At 41.7% G+C, this 12468-nt stretch overlaps 1 protein-coding gene across 2 annotated transcripts in view; it reads right to left on the reverse strand.

The window, feature by feature from the left end:
* The window catches only part of LOC102290759 (PDZ domain-containing RING finger protein 4), a 111134-nt gene that overhangs the window by 13821 nt on the left and 84845 nt on the right, over positions 1-12468 (reverse strand). For both annotated transcript variants that reach the window (XM_005939750.2, XM_005939751.2), the window contains 2 exons: positions 2721-2974; positions 450-552 (listed from right to left, as the gene is read on the reverse strand). In XM_005939750.2, the coding sequence (XP_005939812.1) occupies positions 450-552; positions 2721-2974 (357 nt within the window). The remainder of the gene's footprint in view (positions 1-449; positions 553-2720; positions 2975-12468) is intronic.

A 12468-nucleotide genomic window follows, 5' to 3' on the forward strand; every position in this document is an offset into this window, starting at 1 on the left:
AATGTGTTTGCAGGAATGTAGATGTACACTTCACACGGGTGATCGTGGCTCAAGAGTTGGGAGTTCGCCTTGTAATCGGAAGGTTGCCGGTTCGAGCCCCGGCTTGGACAGTCTCGGTCGTTGTGTCCTTGGGCAAGACACTTCACCCGTTGCCTACTGGTGGTGGTCAGAGGGCCCGGTGGCGCCAGTGTCCGGCAGCCTCGCCTCTGTCAGTGCGCCCCAGGGTGGCTGTGGCTACAATGTAGCTTGCCATCACCAGTGTGTGAATGGGTGGATGACTGGATATGTAAAGCGCTTTGGGGTCCTTAGGGACTAGTAAAGCGCTATACAAATACAGGCCATTTACACCTGTGCAGGGATCCTACTCGCATGCATACACTTTTGATAATAATCTCTTATAGCTAATATTGACCATTCCAGTTGCCACCGATATCAAGTATCAGTCTTACCTCATACTCAAACTCCTCTGTCCTGTCTCCATCAGCGGGTACAGGGGAGAGGTAGTCAGTCCCTTCGTAGTAATCCTGGTCCATTGTATGAAGGGAATGACAGCTGTCAAAAGGGATGGACAGGGAGCCAGGGAAACAGAAAGAGGTGGAGATTTTGGTGTAAGCAAGATGCTTTTCCTCAGTTTGACAGTGACAGGACTTAGTTGCTTTTGTCTTAGCTGAAATCTGAAGAAGAAAGGATTTGTCAAGAGCTTTCATTGGTGCTGGAGTGTTAATAACAGCATATCCACATACTGTAATTTGCTTCCTGCTCTTGACAGACAAAACCCCCCACACTGTAAAGTGTAATTCTATTATGCCTCCCTCAGTCACAGAACAAAACAGCATTGTTAGGGCCTAACGCGATGAGCAAGCTTTGGTGCCACACAGGATAATCACGGTGGACAAAAACCTCAAAAAGACACTCTGTCGAACACGTTGAGTGATGTTTCCAGGGGCTGTCTGACTCCCAGATTACCCAGGACTGTAAAACTGTCTCAAAACAACCTTCCAGTGATAAAAAAACCCCCAAAAACAGACTGGTAAATGTCAGAATGCTTGATGGCTCAATATTATTCATGTAACAACATTTGGCAGTGGGAGCAAAGAACACAATTACAAATTTACAATCTAGCCCCAAATATAAGATGCCAAAACCTTTGTTATAGCTATAAAACCTGCCGTATATTGGATTGTGCACCTGATCTCAGATGAAGAGAAGAAAATGTGAGTTTTATGGGTCACATTGATTACATTCAGACTTGGCCTGGGGCTGTGAGGATCGGGCATACATTCCTTTGTGTTGCCTAGCTTTTTTTATTAGCCCATTTGCTTTAATCACCTTGTAAACCTTCCATGAGGCAAAATAATACCCCAAGCAGCTCCAATTAAGGCCAGAAGTTCCTGTGAGGATTTCTATGGTGACACTGAGTATATATATATATATATATCTCGTGCATGCAAGATACTTACCCAGACAGTTTTTTTTTTTTAAATAACATCTCCAATATTGACACACAGTTGCTTTAACTGACTGAATACTTACGCAAGCTTCCAATGACAAGAAATATACAACTCAAAATGTGTAGTGTCTTTGGAATTAATCGTCTACTGTACCAAACAATGGGGCAGTCTTAATTTCTCGGCTCTGTGCAATAAAGCTGCAGTGTTGCTCTCGCTCATTCCCTCGAGGTGAAACCTAGATATTCTTTTATGCTAAACTTTTCTTGTGCACACTTTACTTCTCCTCTGAGATAAACACAACACATAACACATAAACTAAAATGCCAAAAGATGAAATAAGGAGCCATGTTTCCTTTGTTGTTTTCCAGCAAAACCTCTTGTTGATGCTTCAAACTCTGGAGATCTTTTAATGGATTGCTCTCACAAACAATAAAAAAAGGGGGAAAAAAACCCCAACTTGGCTTTGAAGTGATGTACAACCCAGCAAACGCTTGAGCTGTTGAGATACGATCAGACTCACATCCACAAATTATACATAGTTATACATTAGTTATATTTTCTCTAAATATAGAGAAATTTAACTCAAAATAGATTTAGTCTGACTACTGAAAAAATAATCTCTGTTGACTTATTATTGCAGTTTTTCACCTGCCACCCAGCTACAACTATCCCCCTTGTAAATTTGTAAGTAGTACACTGGTAGTTCAGATCCTCAAAGTCTAGAGGACGTTGTATCTATAACAACATTTATTTGTGGTCTTGGACTTTATCTGCCTAGTGATACATGTAGCACGCTTGGCTAATCAGAACCACTTGAAACTGTCCATAATTTGTCTTTTGTTTCTTTTTTTCCCCATTTCCTCGTATTTGTGAAGCAGGAAATGAATGGTTCTAAGACGCCCATTCAAACAAATCTCTATTTGTCAGAATAAACTGCGCGTCTGGTTAGGCAATTTATTTATAATAAACAGTCGTCCTCCAGACTTGTAATGCTAATCCTACAAACGCTGATATTTCTGCTTCATGGCTCAATGACATTGCTCATTTTCCCCCATCCTTAATTATTGTCAGCCTCAGCCAAAGTCAGACAAGGACACAACAACAAACTCTGTATCGCTATCTGCTGCAGCAAACCTAAAACTTCATAGCGGCATAAATCTAAATTTAAAAAGAAAAAATCAAGAAATAATATAAAATCACTTGTTGCTATGCTCATAGTCTGTGAAAGCAGGGCTCCCGATCTTTTTAAGCTTTATATTTTCTGCATACCTGTCAGAGAGCAGGAAGGGACAGACGTCAGGCACAGGAGGGGTTGAAGGCCGGAGTTTTGCCAACGCCATGATGTGTTCAAAGGTGATGTCAGTCTGAGTACACACATCCACCACATGGATTTCCTGAGGGGGGCCATGGGGGCGCCCGCTGGGGGTCCGCCGGATGACCTGCACCACGACGGGGTCCTTGGCAGGGCGAAAGGCTTCCACAGTCTCTTCATGGCTGGACTTGGACAACTCTTTTCCATTCACCTGAGAATAACAGTGAAAAATTGCATTCTTTTGTGTGCTTATTTTGACAACTTTTTGGCATAAAAATGTGTAAAGATACTATAAGCGCAGGTATCATTTAAGTGGTTCTATAGTCCTGAATTTCGCATGTGAATACTGAGACTAAAAACCTGGGAAAAGTGACATAAGCTCAAAGCCTATGCCAGGCTTATCTGAATTTTTGCAGAGCACGTTAAAGCAGAGACGATGACAAACTAAAGCTGTTTTCATACATGCACAGCAGCTTCTGCACTTTTCTAATATCTGTATCATTTGAATGAAACAAAATGTACTCTGCCAATACAACTTAGCAATGTTCATTTGAGCACATGAGAGAGTAGAAAAGATCACTGCCTGTACACCAAAGGCATTGCTCTTTGTGTATCATGCTCCCTGCATGCTCTACTCTAAGCAGTGCCCTTCACCTACACCAACGGAGTACTGTTTAGCAGTAAAAATGCACCACATGTTAAAAAAAAACCTCAATCTTAATGCATTCTTCTAAACTTCTCTACCCAGTGTACTGACTCATTAAAGGTGGAGACGATGTCTTCTCAATATATGATCAAAAAGGCATCTTAATGAATATAACAGTGGAGAGCATGCACACAATCAGTGTGATGCAACATAATTAGGCTGTTAGATCAAAACCCAAACGGCCTCTGTCCACTCATTCCATCTTCAACCTCATCTCCCGAAAAAGAACTGGATTTTCTGGCAGACTGAAAACCATTTGCACTACAGCTGGAATGTATAAAGAAAATCATTGCTTCATTTAGCACCAGTAATTTCTTTGCAGGAGAAACTCTGGCTGTGGAATACCCCAGAGAATGTGCTTTGGTATAAATGCTCAAGCCAGAGATTATAATTTAGATAACGGCAGAAAAGTAAGAGGGAAAATAAGGTAGACGCAGGATAATTACAGTTACTGTTGCATTTAAATGTGGCTTTGGAAGGGAGTATTTTGCTCACACTGCAAACTTAAATTAGTTAAAATGACAACTATAAAGTAAAAGAAGGCATTTATATTCACAAGTGTCAGCTGTGGAAAGATACAGCGAGCCTGGGAAACTCAAAAGTGGCAGTGTTTCTGGGCCTGAATTACAAACTCTTTAAAATACAAAGTCGTGGCAGAAATAACACACACACACACACACACACACACACACACACACACCTTCTGACTGTAACAAAATGACCTAAATTCATAAGCAGCTGGTAGTTTTACAGCAACTGACTGTGTGCATGTACTGCCTCTAAACGAACATTAGAGACAAAGAACGCACCTGGGAAGTCCGACAGAGGAGGTTTATATTTATAAACCCAAAAATCCCACCACCAATTCTTTACTCCTGCGTTTGAATGAAATGACTCAACTGTGTGTAAAGCATGGATGTTTCCAAGTCCTCATAAATCCCATTTGAGCTATACGCAACTAGTTGGATTGGATTATAGAGGCAAGCAAATATTTGTCTTTTATTTTATTGTTATCATCACTTATTTGTAATTGACTTATTGGCTGATAGAAAAAGCCAGAACAAAGTCCCACGACTCAAAAGCTGACTACACCAAAAAGTATTCACCTTATATCATATTTCACAAAGAGTTGGAACCTGAGATTTAAAGAAAAAAAAAAAAGACAGTCGAAGTGCTGCGTAATCATCTTTAAAGTTTCGAACAGCTGAAACTATCCAGATAATGAAGACATATATCTAATATCTTGAGATACCCTAAGGAAAAATCCCTTAAGGGGACTCCACACTCAGTAACCGCTCCATCATGTGCACAAATGAGCAGAAAAGACTAAAGAAAGAAGAAGAAGAAGAAGAAGAAAGAAATATCTCCATTTGGCAACTCCCAAATTGGGCAATTCACACATACGCACATCACCGACATCCTAGGACACCATCTGAGGAGTAGTAACACTTCTTCTCCTTCAAGGAGCACTTTTAGTAATTTGTGACTACACTACACAAGAAATGGAGAGATTTTATGAAGAAAGACCCTACAGCATCATGTGGACTTGCTTTTTTCCTGGTAGCATTAAAAGGCTACCCCACAAGTGCCATAGAAGACAAGTAAATAAATCTTCATCTGCACAGCACTGCTATAATTTCATCTGTTTGCCATCCCCGTAACTAACACCATTATGTACTGGCAGTAAATATAAAAATATTTATAGGGGGATAAACAGCGTAGGACAATGAATATTATAACTGTTATGCCACAGCAGTGCTGCTCTGCTGTTCTACTTAGTTCGTTCCTGGATGCGTCTGTGTTATTCCTTTTAATTCTCCACGTAAATCCCCAGAGACTGAGGGATGCCCTACAAAAAATAAACAGCTTCTTTTCTCAGCAGTAACTGTAGCCATATATAACTCTCTTAGCTCTTGTGGTCTGGTCTGCTCCCCTGCCTCCTGATGTGACCTTTGTTTGCAGCAAACTTACATTAATCACCTCAGCAGGAGATAAACTCGGTCAACAGATCTGTTGTTCAACTGTGGGCAACGTGAAGGTAGAAAAAAAGCAGTCGTGCAGCCTCTCTCATCCCGGCTTCACTCCTACCTGCAATTACAATTGAAATGCACGACCTAATGCCCTTAACTGACTCCCAAACAAAGGTTTGTATGCCAAAACACATTTTAAGGTTAAATATTTCCACCCAATGACAATAAAAGTTCCAAGGCACCCACTCTTAGGTCTTCAGGTATTCCACCCACAAAACATACCTCTTATTCACATTGAATCTAGCAAGTGCCCCCACTTAAATCTTTCTTGCTTTCATTCTTGGCCATTCAGCAGTTCTTAAGTACTGCAGCAAATACCTTACACATAAGTACTGTATTAAAGAAACATGGAGTACTGTTGTAATTAGCGTATATAGCTCGTTCTTTCCTCTTTTGCTGCATGTCTCTTGCTCTGTAGCCTAATCCTTGAACAGAGAGTCTGCTGGAAACAAAGGAGTTGGAGCAGACAAATGAGGCAGCCCATAGCGTATGACAGACCCAAAGAAAAATGATTAAATTTTCCAGCTCTCCCCCTTGTTCAGACTGTCCAGTCCAGGCTCCTCCTCCTTCTCCTCCAAGCCTCACCGTTTAACGAGTCATATTCACAGCCAAACAGAAACAAGAAATCTATCAGGGAAAAAACGGGAGGGAAGGTTGTGTTGTTTTTCTATTTTGTTCACTGGTTTTTATGTGAGACAGATGGAACAATGAATCCCCAATAAACACAAGACTATTAAGTAGCTTTAACTCCATGAGGGACGCTGCCATCCTTCTTGTGTCCCCTTGACTGATGTCTATCCAGCTAGACACACTGCCTATGTTATTTGTGTGGATCTGTAGTCCTATCTGACAGATGGGAAGGGGTTCTATAAGTCTGGCTGCGGCTCCCTCGATATTCTCAGATATTCTTACACTGAATATCTGCCTTCAGCACACTTTTGCTTTATTATCCACAAAGTACACCATCAATCTGCATGCTTAACGATGCTTAAGGTGAGTTCCTACACTAAAACTGGAATTGGCTAAATTCCACAAACACTGTTTCTTCACAAATTAACAGCCCGAACAAGCTGTAGCCTCTTAAAGTTTCATCACACATTCAAATGTAGTTATGCAGGAATCAGCTATCCTCCTCAAGTGTGCATGCAAAGCACGCAAATACATATTCATTCATAAACACGTGCTGGTAAACAAGATCTGTTTGCAACAAATTATTTAGCAGCTGTAGTGTTTATCAAGTCCAAAGCAGCTCTGCAAGTGCTTCATGGCCAAAAGTGTTCCATATGCACAGAGTCAACATGAATTATCTTATTGGTCTGGAACAAAACAATGGTGATTGCTCAGGAGAGATCATTTGCTCTACAACCGGGACAGGAGATGATCAGGTAAATGTGAAGTTGGAAGGAAACTGGTGCTGGGATGGAGGAGCTGGATCAAGACACATCTGCTGGCTGTTTGCACATGGATATGCAGCAGCTGTAGCCAGAGGAGAAATGTGTTTTCATTCAAAGCCCCAGAGACGACCACCAGCCTTCCAACAACAAATGCAGTAAACCAGCTTAGTGGAGTGTAACAAAGGGATGCAACCACTTTTTCCCTCCTTTCTTTCATTTCCTTTGTAGCAGAGTCCCGTATTGACAAAGACATTCAAAAAACTGTATGTGTTACGCGGCTGAGTGCATTAAATCTCCTCTTCAGCAAACATCTGATGTCACTTTAAGCCGCCCTGAGCCGTCACCGACAAACAAACAGACTTACTTGAAAACTTTAACAGTCACTGTGTATATAACTACGAGCTTGTAGACGCCTACAGCAAAGCGCAATCCTGAAGGCGCTTTCATCTGTGACCCATCTTATCATTTATCCTCCAGGTAAGAGGACAAGCCAGGAAGAACAAACACGCAGCAGCTTAGCTCGACCCCTCGAGCGCCTCCTCTGTCACTGCTTTTGTCTCATCGACTGCTCCCTCCCATCAATATCTCCGAAGACCGAGGGCAGAATGTAGTGATAGTGGTAGGAGAGTGGGGGCAGTTTATCTGTTAATGTGTCAACTTCAGCCACATCTGATGCCGCTTCTACGGAAGAGACAGCTTCTCTAGCGGGAAGCACAGACAGCGCTGGCAGCTTGCAGGGGATTACTGATAGAAGTGATTGATGTACTTCTTCTGCGAGGAGAAAAGACAGCCTCAGGCAGTAGACTATAATAGTCCATTAGCTTTTTTATGCCTTTGAATTAACTGCACACATTGCTTTATAGCGTGCATGTAGCACTTTGAATCTTAATGAAATGTTTTTGTTTTCAATTTTCAAAAGATTACGGTGCGACTAAGGGGACAGCGTTTGCCTTCGTAGGTATCCTGGCTGATGTAGAAGAGCACCGAAATGAATGAACCAAGGTCATTTATTCCACTTCAGCTACAGCGACATGGAAACACGGCTTTCGACAGAGCCCGGTATTAACTGTGTAACCTTGTCTGTTGATCTTAACATCTGTACATGCAATAAGCCTCAGTTACGCGCGGTCTGCAGCTCATGTGCTCGGTCACCTGCTGGTCTGAGTGGCAGCGTGTGGGGTGCTAAGTATATGCAGGCAGATGGAGGAAGTGTAACATGTAGGTCATCCAGGCCCACGAGTGTGGGGCTTACATCCATCGATTACACGCCTGTTCCATCTCCTCATCTTCTGGGAAAAGGCAACATGACCCACTCATTGTTGGGCTCCAGTCACCTGTGCAGAGCCCTCAGATAAAAGAGTCAAAGAAGACTGTGGGTATGACAGTTAGGGATGGGTTCAGTTTGTCAGCTTTAATTTAGATCATGTTCCCACTTGAGTTGAATTCATCCGGTTGTAGTTCTCTCTCTCTCTGACAGTAAGGACACCGCCAAAGTGTGGTGCATTAATACGAGTTAATGATTAATGTCTTTTTTAGTGCATTGTTAGCTTCAGAATACATATTTATATATTTTTTCTTGCACAGCTTAGTTAACATCTGTTTTGTTTCAACGCTTAGACAAATGAAAATACTTTTTAAGTTTGAACTAAACCTCACCACAGTGTTTGTCTTAATTTACTCATCTGCAAAGTAAAAACACGGAAGTCTTTTGGATGGTGTTTACTCATTTTTACACAAAAAAGAGACAAAAATAAGCATTTCCACTCAATCGTGGTGGTGATTTACGGAAACACAAGCCTCAGTGATGCTCCAAATTTTTTAAGCTTTATTTGACAGAAAGTGAAGAAATGACAGGAAAGCGGGGGTAGAGAGAGAGCGGGGAAGACATGCAGCAAAGGGCCGTGGGTTGGTCGACCGCTCTCAGCCGTATGGCATGTGGTCGTCTGCCCGACGCCCAGTGATGCTGCAAATTTTAATAATGTTAACACTGTCAATCCATTGAAATTCTGTCAAAAATAATTACTACAACTAAACTAAACTAAAAACACAACTACTGTACTGTTAGTTGATTTTTTTCCCCAGCTGTGTCTATGCAGCCATATGGCACACGACGCGCTGCCAACGGAGTCTGCTCTACGACACACGAACAGAAGCCCCCGCACCGCAGCTCCAACAACATCGGCATGTTGGAATTTGCATTTTCATAAAAAAAATAAATAAAAAAAAAACTGCCTGCGAGTGGGACATTCAGTAGAGAAGTGGAATTAAATACTCCTTGAGGACTTTCCAAATGCTACAAGACCGAGATTTGATGCGAACATGACTGCTAGCTCATCCTTCTCGGCGAGAAAGCGGACTGGGTTCCTCCTTACACCCAAATGTCTCATTTCAATAATAAGTGTCAGAATAAAATACGGGCCAAGGTCTGCTACAGTGCAGCTCTTATGACTGTATAAATCACAGTCAGCGCTACTGTCTCAGCAACTCAAGCAACGCTCCAACGACATGAAACCGAAAGAAAAAGAGAGAGAGTAAGGATGTCACTGGGGAAATTTGACAATCCCCTCAACATCTCTACATGAGCCAGTGTACATGCCTCCTTTAACCCCTCCAACCACATAAAACACACCACACAAGGCCCCTGGGCTATTTTTCACATTAAAGGCCCTTCGCGCTGCTGCTGAGGTTTTATGCCCGCAGAACATTTGATGAATTCTGCCAATTTTCTTCTCTGAGCACCAATCTTCTGTGGAGCACTCCCTTTATTGTGCAACTCGTTCAAGGTGTATCGCCTCTTTCAATCTGCTCTAAAATTTACTGTGTGGTTTTTACATATGTTTATTATCCAATCTCTTTCCGTAATAACTCAGCGCAAGGACAACTTTTTTAAAAGGACAAAGGGAGAAGGGCAACGACACTCAATGTCAAACGTGCTGAGCAGCATAGCAGGTAAAGAGAGCAACAGTTCACAAATGTTCTGGGTTACTTTCTAGCTTTTGGTAGCACGTAGTGAGCAACAGATCGCTGATTTCAGCAATAAACACCAGGGCCAAAGCACCAACACAAACTTGGTCCAATAATATCCATGGCACCCTCCTGTTCTCTTTACTTTCCCACAAAATAGGTCACTCTTTTTTTTTTTCAACATTAAAAGATTAGGGCTACATGCGAGATAATGATACTATCCTACTTCGGTTTCACTCTGAAACTCTGCTGCAAATTTTAAATACGATTTGTTCCCGGTGAGGGAAACACCACTGCTAAGTTAATCAGCTTGTTCAAGGTTAATGGCACATGCGGGGTACACGGAGATTTAGAGATGCGGTTAATCTCTGTGCTTAACTTTTAACATCTTGCCATCTTGGAGTGGTTTTTAATGTAAAACGGAGGGAGAAAATCGAATTAGAGTAAAAGCTGCACTTGGGTGGATGAATAACTAATGGATGAACAGCCTTCTCCTTGGTGATAACTGATAATTGGTTTGGGGGGTGGGGATGATGAGGGGTAGCTGGATGATGCTATGTGCTGTGCAGATCAGCAAAATGGCCTGGCGTGAAAAGATGTCATAAGGAGTAATGGTGCCACCCATATGCTGACTGAAGAAAATCAAGTGGGTACTGTCATGGAACGCCTCTTTATGTGAAGAGAATGAGGTGGGGGGGAAGGGGGGGGGGCAACAAACAGAGGTGAATCGTACTGTTTTTAACACACACACACACACACACACACACACAAAGAGGGACAAACCGAAACCACTAAGGTTTGACAAATACATCTCCTCCTCTTCCATTTCTCTTGTACGTCTTCAGTTTATTCTGTGCAGTAGGCACATGCATTTAAAGAAAGAAATGCAATGTAAATGTTAGACAACAACAGTCATTTTACACATTAATTATTGTGCAAATATAGAAGAACCGGGAGGTAAATATCATGACCTTTGGAAAGAGCCAGACTTTCCATATTCCATCTTAAGTCTTAATGTGAAGTATCTGGGGCAGCTATTGCTCAAGGAGGTCCTAAATTGTTGCCTTTCCTTTCAGTAAGTTTTCTACCCATTAATGGCAAAATATTAAACAAGCAAGTCCAAAAAGTGACTCACTCAGCTGCTGCACCTCTTTTCTGAATACCCAGTGCAACGACGCTATCATGGGATTTATGACGAGGCCAGGTTTGTCCCTGTTCAAAAATAACTTCCAGGAGATTCGCAGTAGAAAATATTTATGCAATATTTTGTGGAACACATCTTGCAATCGAGGAGAAAGGTTGAACACACTTCACAGCAGTCATCCTCTTTTAATTCTGAATCTAATGCAGAGTTACAGATAGGGAAAACAGTATGTGTATGTAGTATCTGCAAGCAGCTGTGCTGTCCTTGTGACTCATCACACAGTCAAAACACAGTAGATGTTTACAATGGACATGGTTTGGGTAGTATTTTTAACATTTTCTCCGATTTGCTGACTTTTCAGCTGACACTGAGAGTTTAGTAATTAAGTTGCGCATCTGTGTGGCAGAGCAGTGCCATCAAATGCCAGGTCGTTTTTTTTTTGTTTTTTTAAAAAAGTCATTTATTGTAGCTTTATGAGTTTTTGGAAATGGGAGTTATTTTCTTCACAAATATATGTGGTCATCCAAGCAGTTAAAGCAATTAACACTGGATAAAAACTATTTATATAATGCCAGACAGACTTGTTTTTTTTTCACATCACAGACATTTTGGTGTCCCTCTTTTTCCCTGAAGCTGCCACTGTGAAGGTTACTGGTTTGGGAAAGAGAGCGAAGTTCAGACAGCTTTAATTGTGGAAATGATATACTGAGAGACTTTGATGGCTGATCACTAACTCATCTATTAGTCATTAACTAAGAGCAAATTGAAGTGGGTTGTCAAGCAAGGAAGGGAAGAAAGGAAATAAGGAGGAAAGAAGCCGAGTATGAAAGAAGCTGTCAAAACCTTTACAATACGAGTCCAAATGCTGAAGTAAAAAAACTATGCACAAAACAATTTATTTTGTGCATGATGTGTGAGATTGCTGCGTCTTTTACCTCAGGCTGCTTTTCTTCTTCTTCTTCAAAATCAAGACAGCTTCAAGGATCGACACTGAGCAGGTCTGGTCAATTCAGCTAACGTCAAAGAGAGTAAAACGAGTGGATTACTGATGATAGCTCGAGGCTGCGAGGTCTCAGCTCTCATTTGAGCCTTTATCTCGCAAAACTCGCCGTCAAATCTTAATTCAAACACTGAGAATGTTTCAGAGAAAGCAAAGCTAGGGGGTGTCTTGCAGGTAAATGGCTGGTGATTTGATGAAATGTCAGGTAGTTTAAGGAGTCATAGGATTATAAGGTCTCAATGGTACGCCATGTGTAAGTACGAAGCTATTGACTTCAGAGCACTCAGCAAAGCTCAACACCGCAGGGATCGAACCAACACATAGTGCAAGCACCGCCAAGCCTTTGATTTTACAAAAAGCTGTTGTAGAAGTCCTACGGAGTCTTGTAGAGTAATTAGCTTCACCTGGCAACTGACAATCACACTCAAGCACTAAAAACCCCTAAATGCAGCAAGCGAAGACAACAC

Source organism: Haplochromis burtoni, unplaced genomic scaffold, assembly GCF_018398535.1.
Source record: "Haplochromis burtoni strain Fernald_Lab_line unplaced genomic scaffold, NCSU_Asbu1 Contig_272, whole genome shotgun sequence".
Classification (NCBI taxonomy): Eukaryota; Metazoa; Chordata; class Actinopteri; order Cichliformes; family Cichlidae; genus Haplochromis; species Haplochromis burtoni.